At 38.6% G+C, this 26,415-nt stretch overlaps 1 protein-coding gene across 1 annotated transcript in view; it reads left to right on the top strand.

Annotated features, from left to right (window-relative positions):
- The window catches only part of CNTNAP5 (contactin associated protein family member 5), a 279,817-nt gene that overhangs the window by 199,690 nt on the left and 53,712 nt on the right, over positions 1–26,415 (top strand). Inside the window, exon 14 of the mRNA XM_032113776.1 lies at positions 19,592–19,748. Within this exon, the coding sequence (XP_031969667.1) occupies positions 19,592–19,748 (157 nt within the window). The remainder of the gene's footprint in view (positions 1–19,591; positions 19,749–26,415) is intronic.

The following is a 26,415-nucleotide window of genomic DNA, read 5'->3' as shown; positions in this document are numbered from 1 at the left end:
ACAATAAATAAATAATGGTGATTAGAAACAAACAGCTAATCCATGGTTTGTTACATTAGTGGGTCATTAGCTATGGCAGCAACCTGTCCTCCATTCAAGGAAGAAAGCAGGACTGCTGCTTGAGCAGAAAAGTGTGCCTTCTCCCTCATTAGAGCCACAGCAGGGAGTGTGTTCTCATCACACTTCCATTTGTCTGCTTCTTTTGGCTGTCCTACTTTGAGCATCTTGGGCTCCATTAGACTGAGATTGTCTTAATGACATTATACTAATTTGTCTGTCAAATTTGGGCCAGTGCAGAGAGTGATGTTTTGTGATTTTGCAGAACAGAAGATGTAAATCATAGTGGTGGAAGAGTTCTCATCTGACCTCTTCTACCAAGATGCCACATGAGTGGCATTAGTAAATAGCAGTATTAATTTTCATTGCTATTTACATAGGTTTTGGGGATAAAAAAGCATTTGGGGCTGTAATCTCTCTGTTTTTTGTGTGTTTTCAGTTCATTTGACCCCTGTTTTAGGGAAGAAAGTAGGTTTATAGCAAGGCACTTGCAGAAAATCAGATGGGATTGAACCCCTATGCTTGGATTTTGTTTTGATTGGTTTGACCTGTCCAGGAAAACAAAGGTGTTAGGAAGCTATACACAAAATAATCAATGGCATAACTTAATCGTATAAGTAATTAGGAGAAAAGAAAATGCAACTCTATGGTAAAAAAAGACAGGTTTTTACTCTGAATAATTAGATTAGTGATCAGATTTATTGCTTGTAAATCTGAAGTCCGGGAATTTTACCCTCATTGCAGTTTGAAGATAGCCTGTGGAAAATTTGTTTTCACATTTGAAAGTGTGAAGGCAGAGACAGGAGGAAAGAAACCACGAGAATCAGCTGAAGGTGGCATTTTGACATTACTTGGTATTCAAACAACAAGGGAACAAAAATCTTCCCTAAGCAAAACATTAAACAAAATACTCTTACGTGAGCTATCTGGTGTTAAGGGGGGCATAAGAGACACTCTTCTAAGTGTCTCTTACTTTCTTTTGTGGAAAGAACACCCCAAAATGTAGAGGCTAAGCAAGCATACTTTGAGAAAATGTCTCCAGACACTGGGGAAAAAAAGTTGTGTACTTCTTCCACTCAAAAGAAGCATCTAAAAGCAATTTAGAATTGTTTACATCATGCCAACCTGGACTGATCTGGAGAGGAGCAGATCTGACTGGCACTTGTGACAAGTAGCTAGAAAGATGTGGTGACCTGAAAGAAAATAACCCTTTTAAAACCTTCTTTAGAGAAGCTTTTTTGTTATCTGCTTGGCCCAAAAGATTGAGAACAAAAATGAAAAAGCTTTTGAGCCTGAATCTTTTCCAAGTCCTTTTGACAAGAAAAAGACTCAGACTGGTTTAGCCAAGGTGTGTATTCCCACTTGATCTGTCCAAGACTCAAAACAACATCAAGAGCCTTCTTCCTTTACTCTCAAGAGCAGAATTCAGAAGCCCCAGAAGAAATCTTTTTTTTTTTTCAGCATTAGCATTTAGAAAGGTTAACCAATTATCTATGCAGTTCCCCTCTAAAGGTAGCTTTCTTCTTTAGCAGAGAAGAAAATTGAGGCATCAGGCTGCAACTGACATAAATTTTGCCTGAAACTCGTATGGCCCTTTAGATTGATTTAAATGTACCCCTCTAAAACCAGTGGCCAAGTTCTTGTAGCCACAAAAAAGCACCATAAGAGTGTTTCCTCTCAGCTGAACACCTCTGATGTCTTGGACTCCAAGTGTGAGCTCTCTATAGGTACCTCTTGTGCCTTGCCCTTGTGCTACTAGTGGAAGAATGAAAGTCATCCCTGAGAGGTACCTTTAGTTTTGTGTTACCACAGTTATGGTGATTTAGCAGGAAGATGTGATCCTGTGAATTTTTATGGACCTGCCAAACTGGATGGAAGGTAATGGTATACTCAGGTGGGGTATAATGGGATTTTTGGTGTATTCAGCCAGATAATGGGAGGAAGCTGTGATTTTGCACTGTAACTGGTGAAGTAATAAATGTTGCTATTTCTCCTTTGGTTTTGTGGTTTAGTGTTGAGCTTCTGTATGGATTTTTAATGTACACAGAGGAATGAAAATGCATTGGAACCTTCACTTAGGCTGAGTACCAGGAGGATCTCTCCTAGCACTAGTGCCTGTTTTGTGCTTAGGCAGTACATGGAACCTGTAGGAACATACTTCTCAGTCAAAAGTTCCTGAAATTGGCCAGTGGGTTCCTGAGTTACTTGGGCAATAGACACAGATGTGCACAAACATGCAATGTAGCATGTTTCAATATGTCTCATTTCCCTAGAAAACCAGGTTGTGATTAATGTCTAAAGCCCGCTAGAATCAATAGAGAGAGATGCACTCCATGTGTCCTAGTGCTAAAAGGAAATCTTAATTTAGGCTAAAATGAGATGCAGATGTGCATATTTTCTCACCATGCCAGATACAAAAATGTCTGTCTGTCCCGCTTTCCCTAAATCTTCCACTTCCCCAAAAAGTTTAAAGTGACATGTCTAATTTATAACATGTAGTGATTTCAGTATATTAACATTAATAGCACATGAAAGGTGCTCCCAGTAGTTTAGACTGCAATCAGTAGCCATTTTTTTTTTACTTCTTTTTGTTCAGGCTGTCTCATTTAATGTGGTCAAAATGTTCATAGTGACATTTGTTGGTAGGAAGGAAAAGATAATGATTCCTGGCTGTTCTTTTTCTCAATTTTGTGTTACTGAACCTAGTTAAGGTCTGACAGGTTTGTTTTGCTGATGAGTCCAAGCCTATGATGGGCTGTTTTAAAAAATGACCAGAGATCTGAAAAGTGGATCTGAGAGAAGAGTAACATCAATTTCATTATATGTTTGTTTTAAATACTAACTTTTCCTTCATCTGATGATTCAAATAGTCAGAATCCATAAAGTTATGTATCCATACAGATAGAGTTCTCTCTTTTTGGGAAAGTATGTGTTTGCCTATTTTTGAAGACATGTAAATATTCTTTCCTCCTTTTAGGAGGAAAAGAGTGGAATTTGGCTGCAATTCACTTTTTGGGCTACATGAATATTGTCAGGCCTGGTACAAGACAAAGTAATGTTGGTTACTCTTCTCCTTTTAGCTAAAGGCTTTCTGTTCATTAGCATTTTTTTGCTTCCCATTGTCACCATGATTTCAAAGTCTTGGATTTTATCCACATGATACTACTTTGGGGCGTGACAGAAGTTTAGGGGCTGTTTCCCAGAGAGAAATCTGTATGATTGAATGCTAAGGCAGCAGCAGAGGGTGGAATTCTAGGACAAGTTGTCTTCTAAAGTTGTCTTCTAGGCTCAGTTTCATCTCCCTTTGGCTTTTTCTCTGGCTACACAAAGTCAGTTTGATCCATTTGTTTTGCCCCTCTAATATCTGCCATCAAACTGGGAAAGGCTCTCCTTCAATGAGCATTTTTTTAGGTCCTGCTTTGGGGTCCTGTTTTCCAGAGCCTCCATGTTCAAAGAAGTGGCAGCTTTCTAGGTCGCTTCCCTCCCAGTGCACACTTATGTTCTGGATTCGGACAAAGAGATTGTGTTGCATTTTGTATACTACCTCTGTGAGACATTCTAGGACCACTAGTCAATCTGCAGAACATTAAAAGTACCTACTTAATAGCGGCAGAATTTTACTGAGTGAATAATTACATCCTGTTAGTGCTGAAGTAATCACCTCAGATACAGCCAATGCCTCCAGAGGGAGATATGTTCTTTCCAAAATGCTACCCTGGACAGTTCATTTTACTCCCGTACAAAGCTCCAGGATCTGTCTGACCATATTGTACTACAGGTTGTCATGTTTTCAGAGGATGAAATTTATGTTCCATGAAATATGCCATTGCCAAAATTAATAGGTAAATGAACAAAGTGAAACAGACCATTAGAACAATTGTAATATCATAGTTGCTGGGTTGTGGCACAAAAGCAGAAACTAATGGGTAAACATAACCATATTATAGCGACAGGAGCCATCAGAGTGCAGTACACAACTGTGGTTACACAATGGAACGCACTCGACCGTTGTGAAATATGATCTAGCAGTCAGGCCAGTTGCAGGTAATCTTGCTTGGAACAATGCTTCCCTTGGCTAGTTTGTTTTAGCTGATGGGAAATTATAAATATCAGCTATTTCACTCCTATTTTACTGGAATTTAATTTCAATTTCACTTTGATAATTTTCATAATTCTTTTTTTTTTAATATCAGTCTGGACAATGATACTGATATTTTTGCATAAATTTTCCAAGGCATGACCAGATTGTTCCTGAATATTCATGCATATAGGAATTCAGCCAATGACCTTCAGAGTAAATGTTCACTTTAACACCTTGAAGTCTTTGACACCATTGCCTTTATTTCTGCTCTAAAACAATGCTTCATAATTTTAAGTGAATACTCAAACAATATCTACTCAAGATAAACAGTTCATAGACTGAACTGTGTTTATATAACATGATTAAAAAGCTTTGAACAGCTAACATAATCATAACATTCTATTAATGGACAGCTTGAGAGAAGCTACAGTAACGAGTGATTCAACTGAAAAATTAAAAAGCTCAAAGATATGCAGGATCAGATCCATTGGATTCAGCATATTTATACTGATTTAGGCAAGTAAGGTGGTGGATTAACTCCTGAGTTATTACATCTTTCATTAAATTCCACTTTAGTATAAAACAAACTAAAAAACACAGAAACATTTTAAAAATTCAGGTATTTAGAGGAGCTAACAGTTGTTAATGCAGTATTTGCATCTAAGCACTTCAGCACTGATAGATTGAAAAAGCCAGCACTCTGTTCTTACAGAGGTGTGCCCTGCAATACTGAGGTAGAGAGGGGTGGAGAAGCATCTTTAAGCCTGGTTACTGGAGTGGTGCAGTATGAATTGGAATACCATCTCTGGCCATTTGCTGGAGCCAGGAGAGGGATTGATGCAGGAGCTCCTCCAGATCACTGTGCCACTCAAGGGTTTACTTATGCAGGAGGACTTTGTCAGTGACTGACTACAATAGATTCGGAGCTGCTTTATTCTGCTGAAGTGGTTCAGAGTAGTTGGAGCGCAGGAGAGAGCTGGGTGCTCAGCTGTTTAGCTTTCTCTCTCAGAGATTTCACGCCATGCGTATGCAAAAAATAATCAGTTACTTTGGTCTTCACTGAGCAAGGTCTTTTGAAGGAACATGTAGCAGGGAATTGGGTCCTAATAAAAGTGTGTTACAGGGAAGGCCACAGTGGTTCAGAGCCAGCCTGAGCTACAGCCAGCGTTGCTAATTGCTCCCTCATGTGGCAGACCAACCAGGGGTTTCTCTACACAGCAAAACAAAACTGTGGAGGTGTTATATATGTGTCATACATGTGATTTAGCATATGTTTCAGTAGCACTTAAGTGTTTCCACTGAGCAGTATGTGAATTTACATAACTTCTGCCTCCTGGTCCATTAGTTGTACTTGTGTTTTGACCTTACACTAGCTCCTACTGAATAGATACCCTTTGCTCCTTTCACCCATGGAAGACACAAAGCCGACCGAGGCTTAAAATGCACAAGTAAATCTTGAAATTAGAATCCTCAAAGTCCTGCTTCCATTTATCAAGAGAATGCTGTCTTACTGTTACGTCATGCTACTTAAATGTGAGATATTGCTATGATGAGTGTAACCTATGACAAAAAAAGTGAAAACCTGAATACGCTAAATGCAGAATTAGGTGACTAGTTGAGTGATAATATATTGCCTAACCTAATGAAAAGACATTACCTTTGAATAATGGACCACATCGTAGATTAAATTATCCCAAGGCAAGGGAGTAGGTGCTTCATGCAGACAAGGTCAATTACCTTATCCGGAAGAGCCTGTTTGAAGTGTATTATGAATAATTCACAGACATAGAAATTAGCTTTGAAAAAGTGTCCCAGCTATAATGTGGTGAAAGCATTCAATTTCTTTTTTAATGTATTTAAGATAACACCCAAAGGACAATTATGGCTGCTTAACTGTAAGACTGCTTAAATAACAAGGAATGACAGTTGTGTGGTCAAATTCACATTAATGCATTATGCAAAGGGAAGCATCTCCACCATAGTGCAATCCTGTCAGGACACAAGTAACAGATTTCAAACCTCATACTGTATTTTTAAATGCTGAATGAAATTTGATCAAAGACTGATAAATTTATTAACTTTTCTCAATGGAGAAGACACAGTTGTTGCTGTACTAGCTTTGTTTACTCTTGTTGTTCAGGCCCATTAGTTCTTTGACTTTCTGATATGAAAACGAAGGTTCAGAGTGATTAAATCACTTGTATGATTTTGGAGAGTGTGACAAATACAAGGGTAGAACCAAAACATTTAATTTTCCATCTTTAATCAGAAGACCAGTCTTCCGCTATAAGCACTAAATTGCGCTGTTTCCAAGACAGTATTGTTCCAATCTAGAACTATTTAGCATTAGAGTTAAAATGATGGCAGTAGCCATGGTAGCAGAATGCATACTCACTTGACATATGGTGACCTTAGGTGTGAATTAGAAATGCAATAAACCTCTAAGTCTGGGGAATAACGTGCACTCTCAGCATATTTTGATTCCACAGGCAAAACAATAACCTTAGCTTTCTCTCTTTGACTTTGCAATAAGTGGTAACGGCCAGGGGAAATCCCTCAGGGGCTGCAGTTTTCTAAGATGCCTGGCAAGAAGATGGCTAATTCATCAGGTACCTCGGTTTAAGTGTTGAAATGTAATAGTGACATTTCATGGCCTCTGAGTTTACCAGCTTTATTTGCTTGAAAGGGAGAGTTCAGCAGAATTTTAGAGGGTGCTATGGAATGGTGTATCTAATGAGGCGTATAGCCATCCCAGTCCTGTTTCCATTCACCTCAATGTCAAGAATCCCATTTAGTTCAGCAGGAGCAGGTCTGGGACCCTGGCACTTTCAAAGGATGGTTTGAATAAAGAGGGATAAAAATTTGACACAAAGTCCAGTTATAAAACAAGCTGTTAAAATATGTGATGAAGTAGGAAACCACCACAAAGAGACAGGAATGGAAACTTCCATTAAAGCAGACACACTGAAAAGTGTTGGGTTTTTGCATGTAGTTAGTTTTTTTTGTATTCTCCATCATCCATCTTTTCTGCAAGGATCAATTCTCCAAAACAAGCTCAAGAATTTCCTTTCTTCCCACTTCACACAGTCATTGGCCTCCACCCCTGTGTTTTCTGGGAGGACTTGATAAAGACTAATCTGAGTCTAAGAGACTTGCAAGCTGATGTTCTTATTTGCATGCAGGAATGTGAACAGATGTTTACATAGTAGTGTTAAGTAGGACAGCTGTTTGGGAGTCATTTATGTATTCCATTTAAAATCAAAGCTTTATGGTTAAAACTTTTACTCACAGTGTGGAAAAGAAACCTAAATTCAGACAAATGCATTTCTTCCTGTGCTAGAGGGTGGCTTCCTTTATACACATCAGTGTTCTGTATCTCTGCATTTACAGCATCATACAGATACCTCTTACCTAAATCTCTGGGCAAATGCACCTTACCGTGGCCAGTTGCCTGTGGGTGGAAGAAAATACATGGCACAACATCAACATTACTAAATGCTGTTTGACTGAGGGAAGAAAAAAAACACTTAGTGAGGGGAGGGAAGTTGTCACTTTTCTTTGCAGGAGATTGCTTATTGCTGATTGTTTCTGCAGTCTGTTCTGTAATGAAGCATGCATCAGGCTAATATTTGCCTTTGCATTTGTTCTGCTCTTCAGATGGGAGAAAATCCTTAAGTGTGTTACAACCATAAATATGTAACTTGTATTTATTAATTTCTTAACATAAATCTGCCTAGAAAAACTTCCATTATGGAGGTGTATATTTGCATGCAGCATATGTATAGAGAAAAGAGGTTGGAGGGAGGGGCTCTCATATATTTTTAAAATAAATTTGCCCCTCAGGGGTTTATGTTTTGAATATGAGGCTTGGGTTTGATCTTGTCCATGACTTCATTCTACCTGATGCCTGTGACCCTGGGGCTCCATGTCCAGAAAAGAAAGCAGGCAAATGGTGTAGGCAGTTAAATGGAAGTAATTGAGCCCTGTTTTTGCATGAGTTTGGAGAACTCTAATGACATGTATTAATGTATACCTGTCAAAATCCTACACCAGTGTGAGAGAAAAACTTACCTGCCTCAGTTGTATTATTTCCACCCAAACACCACTATCTGATAGAGCTGCCTGCATCTCTTCAAACCAGTAGGTGACAGGATTTGTAGTAAGTTATACAGGGCTAGAGGAAAGTACACTCAATTAAGGAGCCTTACTGCTGGAAGGAAAGGTGGTGATGATGGATGTGACGATCTTACGGACTTTTGATTCACAGCCTTGCTGCAGCCCACAGAAAGGTTTGTCTCACCAGCTGTGATGAAAGGCCTATGGTAGAGAGTTATTTTATATGTAAAGATCTTGATTCTCACTTTGTGATGCTTGTAGATTGACAGAATGGCTTCAGGGCTGGTTCTTTCTCTTGTCCTTAAATACAGGAGACACATAGGCCTGTTCAGCTTTGGGAAAGAGAGGAAGGACTAGGGCTTCTCATGGTTGCATGGTTGTCATTCTTCTGCAGTCTCTGACCATTCCAGTATTCACTGCAGTGCTAAAGTACAGCTCAGTTCTTCCTTCAGCTCCAGGAGCAGAAAACTCTCTTCAGCTGCATAATAATCTCTGTTAGTGACAGTAGAGCTACAGAGCAGAGCTGAGCAGTTCATATTCTATCCACTACGGTCTGTGCTGGAATGTAAATACACACCCATGTTTGTTATAACTGTATAGAGAGATATTCAGGAACCTGAGACCAATTAAACAGCAAAAAATAGAAGATCTATTTGAAAGATGTAAACTTGTTGCTAACAGGGTGAAGAAAAAAGCTGCAAATTGGTTAAGCAATTCCACAGAGAAGACAGATTGTTGTCATCCTGACCTTTAAAGCTGGTCAGGATATATCAACAGAAGCATCTTCTGAGTACAGAGTTTTATGATTTTTTTTCATTTACATTCTCTTGTTTTTCTCTTTACATGCTGGCTTGGAGCCAGTTCATTTCATGGTCTTGCCTGTACATATGTTCTGCTACAGCTGCATTTTTCCAAAGTGCCCAATCTCACAGCACTCCAGCCTTCCTTAGGATGACAAATGGTGCCCCTGCTGCTCTGACCAACAGAACTGTAATTGCAGCCTGAGACAGGGACAGCTGAACTAACGCCATGCTGCAGTTTGGTTATTATCCTTAAGCTGAAATCTGACTGCATGTGTTTATCGTAGCTGAATTTCTGATTCCACCACTTAAGACATTAACTGCTAACATTAATTGTAACATTGAGGAAAGCAGAATTGCTCTGCAGTTGAAAGCAGTGTCAAATCAGCAGTTATTTATTTACCATTGCATGCTCTTCCCAGGGACTTTACTGCTTTTTTCACCATTAAAAAACAAACAAAAAACCAACCAAACAAAAAATCCAAACCAAAGCAAAAGAAACAAAACCCCCACACTTAGGGCTTTTTATTTACAATTGCATGGGGAGAGGCACTGGACTTCCCTCTCACCCAAGATGCTCATTTACCCAAGTAGTATTAAAGGAAACTTAAGATGAGGAAATTGAGATGTGATCTCATTTTCTAAAGGTGTCTTTCTAAAACAGAAACACCATCCCAATAATATCTCAGAGTGCTACTATCAGTTTTATGAAAATCCTCTAATTTATTTAATTAGGGATTGCAGCTTCAAAGGGATTAGCAATATGTTATTATCTCTTCTAAATTATGTTCTGTTAAGACCGTTTTTCTATTTTTACTCCAGTTCAGATATTCAGCATATTTACTGATGATATTTTCTGATTTCTTTAAGATCAATCTGAGCCATGAAATTCAGTAGTTATTATCAGCCACTTACAGGAACCAGTCGATGGTTGTATTCCAAAAAGGCACACTGTGGAAATTACATTGTCCTAATGACTTTCTGATCAGTTCACCCCACGTAAATAGATGTGATTCTCTAACTGTCAGTTTTGCTGTATTAACCTGGGAGCTGAAGGACAAGGTGTGTTCTCGTTGCTTCATGAATCAATAGTGCTAATAAAGATTCTCTATACCTGAATCTAGATTTTATTATTCCTAGAAGCTGCCATTGCAAGTGCAATGGGAACAAAATTAATCTGTCTTTTGTGGAGGGTTGTCAAATCTGAAGACAGTCCATTTGAGCTACTAGTGACTGTGTTGGTGCAATGTGAGCAGGGGTAAAAAAACCTAATAATAAGGATCCTTTTCTTATTATTAATGCTGGTAGTTAAAACTGCATATACAGGAAACAGTTCTGTTGAGTACAGTAATTCCATTTTTACTCAGACACTTTTCAAAATAAAGGAGGGCAGAAGAACTGTTATTAGTGTATGTAGTTTCTCCCAAAGGACCAAGCAAAGATTGCTTTCCACAGCATGTTTTTCTGTAACTCATCCTGTCTCCTATTAAATGTCCCAAATGTCCCCATTTTATCTATTTTCTTTTTCCAGTTTATCAAGTTGCATTTCATTGTGGGCATAGTCCAGCCAACTGTCCATGATTTCTAGCAAGAATTGGATTAATCCTTGTATTAATTCAACTCAGGTTTACTCCAGCTGGCTTGTGTTCATGAACGAGCAACCTGCTCTGAGTTATACCCTGAACTTCAGACCACCATTAGGTCAAGCTGAGCCCTGAGGTTCTTTGGGCTTTCTTGCTGAAGGCTGAGGCTGGTAGGCAGGTGAGAGCACCTGAGCCTGGGAGCTGTGCAGAGCTGGGGACTCCATTGTTGCACCACGTGGAGTGCATGAGGTGCAAAGTGCTGCAGTTAAGGTCGTCCCTCTGTTACTCTTCATCCATGCCCTATCCCAAGGGTTTGAGCTGTCACGATGGATAATTCAAGAGTAAATGGATCAAATATGTAACTAATTTTTCTTTTTTACCCTCTGTAAAAATAGATCCTTCAGGCCTATATATCGTTTGCTGCATACCTGCAGATGGTGCTTTGCCTGACCCAGTAACAGCCACAGAGTTTTTCTAAGGAATTCTTACGTCCTGAATCTGTTTCAGAACAATTAGAAGCAGCAGGCTGGACTAAGCTGTCTCCAGAGATCTTCTCCTGTCTCAACTGTTCTGTGTTTCTGTGAACAGCCTGATGCTCAGTGAGTGCAAGTCAGCATGGCTACCTTGATTTCACTGGAGCTGGATGCTTCTATACTGGTTGCTGAATCAGTCCTTTATTATTCCTGGAAAATAATAGTAAATGAATGAGAGACAAAGTGTTTCTTCCTGGAGGTCTTTCCTGGGACAGTTACTTATAAAGTAGCTCTACTGTTCTGTAAAAGTTTTCTCACTTCAACATTTCCATGAATAATAGTTGAATACTAAGTTTTCTTGTGGTGAAATGATTGGTTTACGGTTTGATGCACCATTCATAGTCATTGATGCTTCAACTATTCCCCTCTGTCCTCTGCAATCTTATTTCTAGGCTCTGAGAGTGCTTTCATCTATGAAAACTTAAATAGCATTTAAGAACAAAAACTGCTGTGATAAACTACTACTCTCACCTTGCAGTATTTTATAAGGTGCATTTGTTCAGCGCTCTGTCTTTTCCCTGTGGTCTTTTCACATCCATTATAAAATGCTTTAAAAAAAAAAGCTCTGAAGAGCATATGATGTGTCTAAACCTATAAACTTACTCATCTCTTCCATGCTTTCCTCCATTCCACGTAGGCACCTCAACCAGTTAGCTCATAAGATAACATGGATAAGACTTCAGTAGGACACAGAGAGAGTGGGCTGTGTCACTCTCTGACTACAGGGTGGCTGCAAATGTCACTCCTGTTGTCTGCCTTAGGTCCTAGAGAGCCACTGAGGAGTGTTGGTCTGCTGCAGGTGCAGAGAAACCCAAAATCACATGTGATCATTCAGTGTTCCATAGCACTTTCGCAAGAACTGGAATTATGTAATCTGGTTTATCTTCTCTTTATGAATCTATTAATTCAGCACTTGCTACTATTTATTCTCACTAACCATTTTTATACTTCTGCAGAAGAACTGATTAAGAATGAGAGACCATTTCCTGGGCACTGTATTGAGCCACCTCACAAGGTGGTGTTCCTCTGGAAATGGGTAGGGGATACTCGTAATGAGGATGGGAATGAATATGTAAGAGCTGGTTGAGCAGTGTGAGGGCAGGAAATGATGGGTACATCTTATTGCCATTATTCCTACTGGCTGTCCCTATGACTTAGGGGAAAAAGTCCAGACATCTGCAGAGCAGGAGCTGCTCCTCTGGCCCAGGCAGGGTTGTGTTGGAGCCCACTGTGGCTTAACCATGGTCGTTATTCACTTGCAATTGAATCCAGGGCACTGATGGGTTTCTGGTCCCAGTAGAGAGTAAGGATGTGGCAGGGCATGCATCAATGTCATAGCCTTATCTGTTAAGGCAGTGTCAGGCTTGTTTATCTGAATTTACCTGGAGGATTTAGGCTAAACAGAGAAAATGGGAAAAGGGGAATGAGGAAGAGGAAAAGGAGTTGAAAGCAAGAGGGACAGTTTTGAAGTGAAGGTGAGCTGGAATGCAGAAAATAAAGGAAATGAGATCAATTTTTTGTTCCAGCAGGGTAGGATATGCAGTTGATCTTCAGCAAAACAGCTGAGGATTCAAAGCTGCCATTTCCTGTTTTGTCATGTGTCCTTAAAAGCCGTAATCTTCTTTGAGTTGTTTGTTATTGCTTTTCCTTCCCAACCTGCATGCCTTCAGCTGTTCACATAGTTTCTGTTGTTGGCTGGAGTCCCACTTGCATCTTTCAGGAATTTGTCACTTGGCCAGAAATTTACTGAGAAAACAACCCAGCCTGGCCTAGCAGAGGAGAATGCAAGTACTCATAATATTTTCAGCCTTCTCAGGCCTTCAACAGGGACATTCATGAGGCATAAAATTTTAGTTTGGATGTTGGTTTAATGTTCCTCAGCATTTAAAAGTGTTTGGGTTTGAAATCCTTATGCTCATCCTCAAATCTGTCTCTCGAAGGTTTGATGATGATTTTGCTTTTGCTGAGACACAGCTACTCCAGCAGAAACAGCTACTTGAGAGGGAGAGTGGTTTCTCTGCTTAAGAGAAGCAGAAAAATGCTACCACGTGGGGTTTTTTTTGTTTTGGGTTTTTTTTAAGCAATTACTTCAGCCTGGGACTCTATGAAAGCAGTGCACCTTGGCAGCAAAGCTGTAGAACAAGAAACAATCAGCAAAGTACTGCCTTTTTTCCCCTTTTCCTAACCACACTTAACACAGTAATTTTAGAATGAGGAGCAAACTTTGTGGTCTTGCGTGTTGGGTAGTTCCACTGGCATTAGCAGGACTACTTCACTTTTGGATAGCTGACTTGAGTAATGACAGATCCTGACCAGAAATTTTAATCAAATTCAGTGAGATTCTTAGTGATGCTGGCTAGCACAGTTGGTACTCAATATGAAGAGTGACTGTCTTGCTGCAGTGTTTGACCACCTGTGATTTCCAACGCAACCATGTTTCTCACTCTGAAAATTAGGGCAGTGGTATGTGGGTTACAGTTTCAAGAAAGAGAAAGGACTATAAAACTGGTACAATTGCCATGGGGAAGGTTTTAGGTCAAGGAAGGAAGTATTATATAATGATTATGGCTGTACTGGAAAAAGATGAGACAGGCATAACACAGGTGTTTATCCACATGGAAGCAGAGTAGTGTGGTAAGAAACCAACTGGGCGGCTTGGTGGCTCACTGAGTAAATAATGTTCAAAGGAACCATGTCATTGGGAATTCTCATTTTTTCCTGGTCCATATTACATTACTTTTTTCCAAGGTAACCCAATCTTGACTTAAAAGCAGGGTGTTTGTGAGGTGCAGAGAGCCTGCCATCTCAGGGGGTAGGTATTGCTTCCACAGGGTGGGGGCAGAGCCACGAGACCCTTGCCGAGGGTTTTAAACCAAAGGCAACATTTTCAGTGTTAAATCTCAGCATCCACTTCAAAGAACGGGCAGCACGTTGTGGTTAATGCAGCACAGCCTGAGCTCACCCCACTTTGTGTTATCAGTTTATTTTCCCAGTGGTGGGAGCTGTTGTTTAAACCGAAGCACATTCTGAGTCATTAGTACCGCGGACTTCTTCACTGAACAAATAGCTTCTAAGAAGGTATTAATTATGTGTTTTCAACTAAGAGTGGAATATTTCTCCAATTTGTCCTCTTTTTTTTTTTTTTCCCCAGAGTTATTTTAAATACTTTTTATTTGATTTATCAAAACTGTAATTTTTTTTCCCTGTTGAAAGGCCGAATGGGAAGAATTTGGTTTTATGTTAATTTAATGTTAAAAATTCCAATATAAAAGGCTATAAAAGTGTTGTGATGGGAAAAAAATCAAGCATGGGCAAGCAAAATCGTGGTAAACCCTTGCAAAAACTATTGAGTCAGTTTTCCTTTCTCACTCTCCTACTGCTTTCTCCATTTATTCAAGAGTCTTTTTAAAAATGATTATCTGAGATGATAATTTGTACTCTGGATTAGCCTCTGAATTCAGTTATTCAGTTTGAAATTGCCTCATAAGTGTGTGTATATTACAGACATATGTATGAAAAAAATCTGCTAACTGCTTGTTTCACATATTGTTCAATGTATCAGATGAGCCATTTTCAGGATTTGATATTGTTGAGGTGGTTAGTGCAAACAGATATTTTATAGTTTTGAGTCAGCTTTCAAAGAATTGGCTTTGATTGCTCTATGCAATTCTACAATCAGTATTTTCCTAATTTTCACTACCTCTTGATGTATGAATCTTTCCTTTTAAGAGAAAAAAGCATAGATGTAAATTATTTACACTTGCATTAGTAAAATTTATAGATGTAAGATTTTACAAATTCAGTTCCGCTTAACTTGGTTTGAATTTAGGGGAAAAAAATGAATGTGAAGATTGCCAAGAGAATGTTGCTTGAATACAACATGCTTTCAGTGTTTCAACAGACAAATGCAAATAAATTGACCTGATGTGGTGGTGGAAAAGACCTTTAACTGACCTGTTTCAATAGCTTGGGTACCCCAAAAACCTTGACTCTCGTAGGAGTATGTAAGTACTGTGTCAGACTTTAGGTTAATACAGCACAAGAGTTTAACACGGGATCCAATTTATCTTACTATGTTTCCATAATTAGATTTTTGTTTGTTGCCATAGCAAGAATAAACTTGACAAATCATGCAGGCAAATCTTGGCAAATATTTTAAATATAATACTTTAAAAAATGCATGGCTTTGTTTTAACTCACGCTGTATAAACATAAAGACTTTCTCAGTACTAAGACTTTCTGCCTCTATAAAGGCAAACTGGGTCCACAGAAGTTGCTTGGAATTTATACACACAGTGATATGCATATAATGTGTATAAATGCTGTTGGAAAGTGCTGCTTCTGCCTCTCCTTCAGCTTCTGAGTGCCTATGCAAATAATTTTTGAAAAAATGTCATTTAAAACATGAGCAAGCCTAAACCTTTGAAAATAACCTGTATTGCTACAAATGTCAATGCCTCCTAATACGGAAAATGAGAGAACTGTCAGTATGAGGGAGATTTAAGAAGACAGCTATTTTTTTTTGAGCTGGTAGAAGGACACCAAATACATGTTCAACCATTTTTGTCCCTAGAAGAGGCAGATATGCAGTGCAGGTGAATTTGATCTCAATCTGTGTCTCCCAAGGATCACAGGAGACTGATTCCACGTGTCTTTTATCTCTTCATAGTCCTCAGCCTCTGTGCTGGTGAAGCGTGCAGTCAAGGCCAGCCTTGCTGCTGCTGAGGCAGATTCCATACAGGCAGCTACCAATGAACAGCTGAAATGAGCACAGTGGTGGAGCAGATATGGGAAATCTGCTGGAGAACTGACAGCAGAGAGCAGCCTGACCCTCCCTGCCTTTGCTGGATGGAAGCAGACTGAGTTCTTGTCCATATATTGCAGTATTGTATATGTCAGGATTTCCAGAGCCTTACTTGGCTTTTTGGATGGACACACCCAGCTGTTGAATAGGCCAATAGAGAATCCACAGAAGATGGTATCTCTTATTCTTTCTTTTCAGAAGATCTGTGACAGCCATACCTTCTGCAGTCTGTGCCTGACAGCATAAAGGAGTACTTGGTTTGATATAAAATTTGGTCTGCCTGCTCAGTTCTTTTATATTGTTTTATAATTCATTATAATTATAATATTTTATTACTTTGTAGTATTATATTATGCTTACGTTATATTTATTATAATACTATATTAAATTATGGTAAAAAACAGTGGTGTAAACACCACAGCTGTTTGTAGAGGCTTCCAGACAGCACTGTCACCCTGTTCTCTGACGGAAATATAACAAAAAATTTGCCTTTTTTGAAGATTTTGTTATCAAAATTGAAACCTTCCAAAGGCAGCTTAAGCAGTGCAGAAGGAAATCACTGGAAAGAAAGTGGTCACTGTTCGGTTATTGGTGAATTTATTCACTTGGGACTTGTTTGTTTTGCTTGGTTTGGGATATTTTTTCACACATGTTCTCCTTCAAAACCATAGCACAGAGTTCAAAGACAACCTTAAAAAACTTTTCTTACAGGGGATTTTTTTTCCCCTTATAAATAGAAAAAAATAGATGGAAAAGAATACTTTTAGTTGTGCAGTAGGCTTTTGACAACCTTTTTTACTGAACAATGCATTGCTAGGAACAGTGCAAGAATGAAGAATTAATAGCACTTCTTATTAATGGACTTTTTAGCTTAGAAATATTAAAGTAGAACTCTACTGACTTATGTTACCATAAGGTTATGGGGTCATTTTAAATCCTTGCTTAATGTCATTGATTTGGTCTGTGGCTTCACCACAGAAGGGAAATTAATTCATTTTGAGGTGGTGGAGAATTGATAATGCTTTGAAAAAACTGTAACACCATGATTACAAAAGTGAAGATACTGCAACAAATCTACAGACTTAGAAGGAAGGATCTTAATCAACACAAGCCGGCCAAACTCAATCTCAGTGCAAGACATCCTCCAGCTCTTCCAAGGTATAATGGTGTAAACTTTCTGGAAAGAACTCAGATTGATTGGCATTGTTTGTGAACTATTACTTTACTTCAACATCACAGGTATATGACATACAATATAAGTTTCAGAATTCCTAAACTCTGCAGGTGTTGATGAAGTACTATAGATTTCTAAGAGCTTTGCTGAAAAGCTCTGATTTCTCATGTATTAAAAACTAAGCATGTGGAAAAGAGTTTTGAAGAATCAGGGTATAATTTTCCCTAATACTACAATTGATTTCTAGGGGACTAGTTAGTGAGAAAAATCAACTCATCTTGAGTAAAGGGTGGCAGAACTCTGCCTAATAAATAGAATTTTGAAAAAGATGCTGGTTTTTTATAGCCTGTTCCCTTGATAGTCTAAGATTGTTCCTTATAATGTTGAATGCTCTATTTTTTAGCACTGTATTTAATTTAGTTGTAAATTACTCAAACTGTGGTGCTTCTACCACTTCCCAATCTATACCATAAATCTGAATGTGCATGTGTTTGCTTGGTATTGCTCAATAAAACAAACAACAACAGATCTGAAAAAGACATCCGAAAATTACTTATTCGTAATACACGTGAAGGATTGCTTATTTCACTGTTATGTGTAAGTATATAATGACTTCTGCCAAAGGAAACTGACACAGATTGTATTTGATTAATGAATACCATTATTTGCTGTTGGCCTGAAAAATTTATCTTTATCTAAATATTTTTTTTTCCAGAATGGGCACTTTTAAAATTAGATTAAGCACTTCTGTATAATATCTATTTCTACTCCTAGACAAATCACCCTTTTATTCAATTAACATTAGTATTCCAAGCTTTACTGAGTAATTTACCAATAATATAGTATAGAATTGTTTCACTGGCTGCAGCAATCAACTTCTGCAAGAAAATCAGCTGAATAGAAAAGAAAGAAAGTATAAATTTGATGACAATAATACGAGGCCTAAAATGAATGTGTAAATTTTTGAGAGATGAATCCTTAGATGTACTTGGATTGTGGTTTTCTAATGAGTACCTTTGGGTATTGGTCAAATTCGTCATGTCTTAATTGTTGGTATCGTGATAATGGAGTTGCTCTTCCTATTTTTATTTTCCTTTTTTCATGAATTTACAGTTCAGCAGTCTAAGCTTAGAAGAAAAATAAACATGAATTAATTTTGCCAAGTGATTCTAAAACTCATTTTAATTAGTCCCTCACACTCTACAGTTAACCTTGATTGCATTTCATAATTTAGGTTTTCTTCCCTTGTATAATGAGAAATACTCCCTACTAATAATGTTAGTAAAGCAGAAGAATAAATTGATGCATCTTTCTACATTAGCCATGCAGTTTATTTTTCCAAGCTCCTTTGATCAAAAAGTCTTGCTATGTCAATTTTGTTAAATTTTGCCATCTACCTGTATGTATAACTGATTACATTTCTTGATTTAAGGATTAAGGAGTCAATGAAAAAGTTACCTGAGCTGGAAGACAAAGTCAGTCTTAGAAAATGTTAATCTGTGAATCTCATTACATCAGATTCTGTTTACTCCATCTGACTATTAATACTTAATGCTTGATGCATGATGGATTCTGAAATTTGAACAAAAAACTGTCTCAGTTTATATAAATACATAGATCTTAAAGCTCCTGTAGATAGAAAATAGCTTCACAGAGATAAATTGATTCCCAAGCAGGGAAATATTTTTTCCCACTTATGCCCTACCTGTTTTAATATCTCATGGAGCTTCGCATTTGCAAATTCCACCCATGGAAAACACATTAAAATTCCTAGTCTTGTTCCCTGAGAAACCGATAGAAATTTTGGTCTTAGTTTTGTGAGGAACTGTGTTAAGTTCATAGTAATAGATCAGTTAGTGTGTTATTTCTGTAGATTTTTGTTCTTTATGTCTGACTCTTAAGTCAGAAATCCTGATCAAGGGCTAGAGGCTCCTGCAAAGCTAGTTGATGCTACAACAGGTCCTTGTCCAATCCTGTGTGGTACAGTACAGTGTGAGTCATGGCAGGAGAATTGTTTTCAGTCTCCTTCAGTGGTCAGATCTGCCCCCCCAGTGTCACACAAAAACCCCTGGACACAGCTGGTGCAGACAGTGATGTTGAGCCATTCCAAAGTCTCTGCAGCTGAAAGGTGCCGAGGTTTTCGTGAGTAACTGGCACATGAGCCCGAAGTGAAACAGTTGCTCCTCAAACCAAATGAGATTACAACAGAACTGTTGCTTTCTCAACATGTATTCCATAAAATGGAACTTGGGGCAAAGTCTGTGGTTTGTTACTTTGCAGTTTGCATCTTGTCTTTCAGTATTGTCTAACATGTCCACCTCCATTCTCTTTTTCATTCTCAGGAGAATCCAGTTTGCTTATCAAGTTCTCTTTCTCTCTCTTTTTCTCTTTTCTCTTCTCCCCCCCCCCCCCCCCCCCCCCCCCCTTTTTCCCTTTCATCCAGATGGAATGCCATTTGCTTGGTGGGTTGGCCGTGCCAATGAAAAGCATCTTTACTGGGGAGGATCTCTTCCGGGCATTCAACAGTGTGCATGTGGATTGGAAGAAAGTTGTCTGGATATGAGATATTTTTGCAACTGTGATGCAGATAGAGAAGAATGGTAATAATTTTAACGTGTGTATAGCAGTGTCTGTGTGAAGAGCTGGGGGCAGGAAGCAGGGCAAGAAGGCTTAAATATTGCCTGTTTCATAGTTCAGGATGCTTGAATGGCTTGAGTATAATCTGATAAGAATGAAACTGAAGCTAGAATTTGGACTTTCACCTTAAATTTCTTTTTTGAGCCAAAGACATCTGGTTGAAGTAGGTTGCTGGGATGGGTCATCTTCAAAAAAATCTTTCTTGTTGAATGCCACATCCAGTAATTTTATTTGTTTAAAAGTTTTGGTTGATTCAACTGGAGCATTGCATGAATAAAGGCTCCAGGAGCTTGGTTCATAGGTGTACATTGGAGCAGAAAATTGAGGCCTAGACAGCAAAATTCAGATACAGCTAAACAAGAAATATGTACTGCTAAAAAGTCTCCTATTCTTCTTATGAAACAGTATAATGTGCCTTAACTTACTTTTGCATTGGATCTCAAGCTTTTTAAGGTCAATGGGAAGAGTCGTTTGGCTTCTGTAGGCTTTGATTCAGTCTCCATAGGAAATTCTGGAGTCACAGGATGAATATTTAAAGCCTTCCTTGGGTTCTGACCTTTGTTGTGCTCTGATGCTGCATGAATTTGGGAAGGCCACCTCACAATCTTCTGTCCTTCTCTGCACTCTCAGAGACGCTCCAGCCACCAAGAGCTAGTTGGTGAACTTTCCAATTGTGTTTGAGGGGACTGAAATTTCAGATGAGTGTTGTTGGAAGTACAGTTTGAAACACTGAACATGCATGTGAAAATTCTGCTCACTCACTCTCCCTTCTAGACCACTCGGTGATAGGATCTGCTGCCCTTTATCTGAAAAAAAGATATTTTAACCTCCAGTAGTTCAGAATTTATGAATAATGGAAGCAGACAAGAAATGTCTTGCTGTCGTAGGCTGCTGTGTTTGAAACACTGAATTAGCCCTGTGAAACCTTCACTTAAAATGAGTAGAAAGTAACGGTAAGAAGTCTTAAGAACATTAAAAAAAAAAAAGAATCAGAAATTACTTGTCACTGTAAGTGTTGGACTTTTTGGTTGCTTGATTTCTAGACAGTGTGATTATTTGCTTGGACCCTTTATATCCCTGGGGTCACTATTCACTTTCAAAAATTATAGCTGTAAGGGGATTTCTTCAGGAAGATGTTTATGTAAATATTGGCTTATGAATGTGATTTGTATGGAATAGCCTGGCTGTGCATGTTAATCTATCTTTTCTTTAATGTTTGGTTATCAGATGCGCTTTTGACGAGGTTTGCACATGAGCATCAGGAGCATCTGGTTTTACTGGTGCTTGGCTCTTTTCATAATTCCCATTCCATTTTTCACTGCTCAAGCAGAGCAGGTTGTTATGCTTGCTGACACTGGGGTTGCAGTCTTAGACTGCAGGGCACTGCAGCACTAGGTCGTACAAAAGCAATGCAAGGTGAAAGCTAAATGCAGCTTTATAATATTTCAGCCAAGTCTCCTCAGGAAATGAGACCTAAACAAGTTATTCTGTGGGTGTTTATGTCCGTTTTCCCACACACACCCCCAATGATTTTGAACAAGTAGACACATTTAAAACATCTTGGACAGAGAAGGAGAAGTCTCAAAAGTATTACAAATTACACATTCTATGAAAATTTATGCCAGGCTGAGGGGAAAAAGCCAATTAAAGCCCACAAGAAGGAAGTTAAGGAAGCGTACACTTTTATTAGATTTTGGAAAACCCTCATGGGAGAAAGATGTTGGAAATCATGCATCATTAGCTTGGCAGCTCAGAGAGCTACTTGTTTCTCCTAATTTCATGATAATAACAGAATATGCGTACAAGTTACCTCCACTAAACTGCCTACTGTTTGTTGGTTTGGGGATTCAGTTGCTTTGGTTTTTAATCCATGAGAAATTTTTACTTTGGTAGTATTTTAAAGTTGAGGTTGCCTTTATAAAAGCTAGAAAAACCCTGACCTTTATGAAGAGTTTCTAAACATAAGGAATTTCATGTCTCTTGAAGATTGCTTTTGTGTTTCCCTGCTAGAACACTGACCCCTGATATATAACGAGCATTCGAATCTGAAAACTGCTAAGATCTGAACTGTGACTTTAACCTGCTATACATTATAGTGGAAGGAGCAAGACAGCAGTAGATGCATTTATTTGCCTCAGCATGAAATAAAATGGGTGCTGCAGAGTTGAAAACCAGAAAATAATTTTTGCTCCTTTTAGATAAATCATGCTGCTCCAAGGTAGGAACTATCCAGAATAGCTGAAGCATCCTCCTGAGGAAGAGACAATCCTAGGATTCTGCTTTGATTTGCTTTCCTTAGACTAAATCTTGGGTGCAGAAGAAGCTACTAATTTCTCAGAGCAGCAAAAGAAATGATAAACAATGGAAAGTAGACCTAACAAAGTCCTGTGCCAGGTGTTTGGCAGCACACAATATGCACCTCTAGGCATGCTGACTTTTAAATGATATCTGAGCATACAGCTGAGCCAGCTGCTATTTTTGGGCTCTTACTTGACATCAAGTTAGTCCCCCTGGCCAGATGAACAAGGATGTATAATTAAGCATTCTAGATGGGGAGGGCTTTTGTATTTTTCACCTTTGTTTTTATGAAAGCATTGTACTGATAAGTATCTTTTTCCATATGGATCCTTATCGTGCTTCCAAGCTACACAGTATGATGACAGCGAAATGTGTCACTGCAGAATAGTGGAGAATCTTCCTGGTATTTTCGGGAGAATGGGAGATCTCTGAAGAGGAAGCAGAGGCACCTGCTACTGCACCCTTTTTGTTGACCCAAGCAAGAGATCTGAAAAGGTGTAAGACATACTTTGGCTGCCTGCTGCCAAAAAAAAGAGAAAGATTTCTGACTGCTGAAAGCACTTGCTAGTGGGTGGGAACATTCATAAAAATCCAGTGGCTTCAAGCTGACGCTAAGCCTCGTTCAGAAAATGTTTTATTTTTCTTTCTTTCCCTTCCCCCACACTGACAATAGTTAAATGTTGGGACAAGTTATATATAGATGAGATATATTAGTGATTGTCTTTCAAAATATATACCCTGTTTCAAACAAAAACATATTCTTGATTGGGCAGATGTGTTAAACTGACCTAAAGAATAAAGCATTACTGAAATACTGAAGGGATAGTGCTATCATGAGATCTTTCGGATCTTCAAATGCCTCTCCCAGGCTGTCTTTCCTCTCAAGCAAAATTCTCTTGCCTTGGCAACTGAGGTCTTGCTGCTCATCAAACCTTGCATTTAAATGGGAGGAAACTCTTTCATGCTGAGGTGGCACATGACTGTCCTGAAGTCCTTTTGCGACTTTGGCCTCTCTGTCTGGAATCCATTCTCCCCTTCAAATGCAAACCCTTGACTGAAGCCAGTCATCAGACAAAACCATTCTGACTGTATTCACCTGGAAACCTTGTGAATTTGGAGAGCTCTGCAGCTTTTTATTTTGTACAGAAAGAGAGGCATCTTTGGAACTCATTTTGTACAAGAAGCTCAGGCATCTAAGCTAAGTGTGGTGGACAGTGTTGATTCCAAAAACTAGCTGATGGCCATATTTTATTTCAATTCTTCAGTCTTATTATTCAAACTTGAGGAGTATCCTCTTTTTTCTTCCAGAACAGACTTCTTCACTGGGGAGCTAAACATTTGAGTCATGCCATTTCCAAAGTTCACCTCTTTATTGTGGCTTTGGGGCACTACAAGAATAAGGAAAACCATGGGACATGATAAGAAGGGGAACAAAATAGAGGGTGGATAGTCAGACCCATCTTGTCTCCCAGAGATATAATGGGTATATCAAGCCTAGTTTGAGGAGGAGCAAAGCCAAATGGAAGTGAATGAAGCCTTGCTTGGATGAGCTGTGTTTGTGCTAAGCTCTGCCAGAGCCAGGATGCTACAACTGGAAGGGTTGAGGAGAGCAGGGCAGAGAAACCCTGATGAGCCCAGACTTGACTGGTTTTATTTGCTCTGCCACTATCCCACACTGAATCCATAACCCGAGAAGCAGTGCAGGCAACTCCAGAGCCTGAGAGCTGACTCTGCCAGAGGTGACCTGGCCTATACAGAACTGTCTTGGATATCTGCTGTCATGACTGCTTTTGTCAACAACCGGGAAGAGCTGCCTGCAGAGAGCTGACTGTAGCAAGTCCCTGAGGTGTCAAGAATCAGTTCATTACTCTAATTACCAAACTCTGTATCCCTAATTCAGCCAAATACAGGCACTGCATCTTGCCTTCAGCTGTTAGGTATGTCCCCTCATGCTGGTGTTTTTTACATTATCGTGACTGTACATTATTTTACCCAGTAAAGCATTTGTGGATACGGCTCATGGGCAAGATAGCAATTAAAATGTATTCCTTTGGATTATTAATGGTATGCCCTGCACAGGCCTCAAAACTTTTCCTGATGGAAGCCTGTGTCATGGGCCCATTCCTTATGTGCTTCCTTGCCATCTGCTGATGATAGTATTCTTTTCCCCAGGTGTATGGTATTCCTGAAAATCTGTGCTGAATATCTGAGCTACTGAGGCTCAGATCCCGCCAGAGTTTCCATTAATGTGCAAGAGAAAAACATACCAATAGGGGATCATATGAGAATAAATTATATTTAATGGCACCACTGTTCTACCATCTGTTACAAAAAATATGGAAATGGCTACCTAGAGATTAGCAATTTATGATGGCTCACACAGTTAGGACACCATAGAGCGAGGGTTTGTTGAGCATGCTTTTAGTAGTAGCCAGGAAGAAGAAAAATAGTTTCATCATGTTGTCATCAAAATAGTTATTTGTCATTTACAGGTGAGTTTACCTTTACTACACCTTGCAGTATCCAGCTGCTGCACTGTCATCTTTAGCAGCAAATTATTTTCATCTTTTTAAAATTGGTCCAGACATAAAGCATTTGTTTGACATGTGACTTGCCTCATAGCTTATTGAGGAAGTCCTTTGGGTAGATGTAGGCATTAATCTTCAGACATGGATAAACAAATGACATCCAACTGTATTTAGTACCCATAAACAAAAAAAATTCAGTGATTTAATTTAAAGGGCATTATTGGATTTGTTTGGTTTGGGTTTTGCTTGTGGAAATGACAAATTGACACTATCCTTTATGCAAAGAGCTCAGAGAAACATCTGTTTGTTGAGGGTTGTTTCCACCCTCAAAACATTCAGATTTTCATCTGATTTTGTGCCAAATTGAGTGCCAAGTCAAGCAAGCAGGAGGTCGACTTCCCAAGTTCATTAATTTATTCATACCATTTTCTGTGAGCAGGGAACTCTTTCGGGAAAGTGATGAAACCTGCTTGATTTTTGTGAAATCAGGTCTTAACTTACAGGGGGTGTGCCTCATGGAAGTAGCCACAGAGTGCAATGTGAAACCCACTAAGGAGAAATAAAGTAGTGGGTTTGGCTAACCTGAGAAGCAGCTGTGGAAAAGCAAATATAATCTGGTTTTAAGTGTATGTGAACTGCTAAATTAAAATACATATCAGTAAAAAGGAACTCTGGGAACAAACACAAAAATAATTAATCTAACAAGGTTTTGCTTTTGTTTAAAAGACAAAATCATGTATTTGCATGTCAGAGTGCAGATGCTTTTTATCAGAAAATAGTAATTTTATTTGAAAAGTGTAGTACATGAGAAGTGATCCCCAAGCCCCCTTCAGGCAAAATTTCAAATGTTTTGTCCAAACCCTGGTATATTTGTATTTTGTAGTGTCACAGCAGTGCCTCCAGGAAGGTTTTGTACAGGTACATGAAGCTCTTTTGCTCCTCTCTCAGGAATAATACATTGTATTTGAGAGGCTGCCATGGTGTACCACATAGAGAAGAGGAATTGTGGTGCTTTTTAAGAAATGGAGTCTGAAATAGGTTCAATTTAAGGAATACCCAGAATTTGAAACACTCACAATGTCTTCCACTCTCTTTTCTGCATTTCTTAGCTGAAATAGCTTAGGATCTTTCGCCAAAAACTTGATTTCCTACTATGAAATAATAATAATTAACTGCAACAATAGATATGTTGTTCCTCACACTGATGCATTCTCTGGACAGAATATTTTCTGATAGGTTTTATTTCAGTGTCTGCTTGTATGAAAATATATATCATTATATGAGGGGGTTTTTCCATGTGTGAGAGAATAAAATGCATAAATGTGCTATTTGAGTTTGAAGAGAAGCTTGATTGAGTTTTCAAGGCATTAACAAAGAAGTGAAGATTTTTATTAATTCTAGAATATATTTCTCTCTCACACTTGAGCTATGTTCTTAAAGTTTGCTGTGACACCGGCATATAAGTAGTAAAAATTCAGTCATAAAATCTGATATAAAAGAACTTCATGCAATACAGCAGAATATCTAATAAGCAATGCAGTTTTCAGAGATGTGGAATAGATATCTTTAAAATGTCACCATTTCATGGGGTTTTGTAGATATTTTGAACACTAGCTGTAGAAAGATACTGATTTTTATTTTAATGCTGATCATAGCCAGTAAAAAGACTGCACTATTTTTTAAATTTAAATAAATTTGCAGGAAACATCCCTAAATATTTTGCAATTTTTGAAAAATTTTGTTTTAAAAAAGTAAGTGCCAGCTTAGTTACTCATATGTGTATTGAATATTTTATGTTCCATTA

This window comes from Corvus moneduloides, chromosome 7 (genome assembly GCF_009650955.1).
Source record: "Corvus moneduloides isolate bCorMon1 chromosome 7, bCorMon1.pri, whole genome shotgun sequence".
Taxonomy (NCBI): domain Eukaryota; kingdom Metazoa; phylum Chordata; class Aves; order Passeriformes; family Corvidae; genus Corvus; species Corvus moneduloides.
This window is presented reverse-complemented; position numbering and strand designations above follow the sequence as displayed.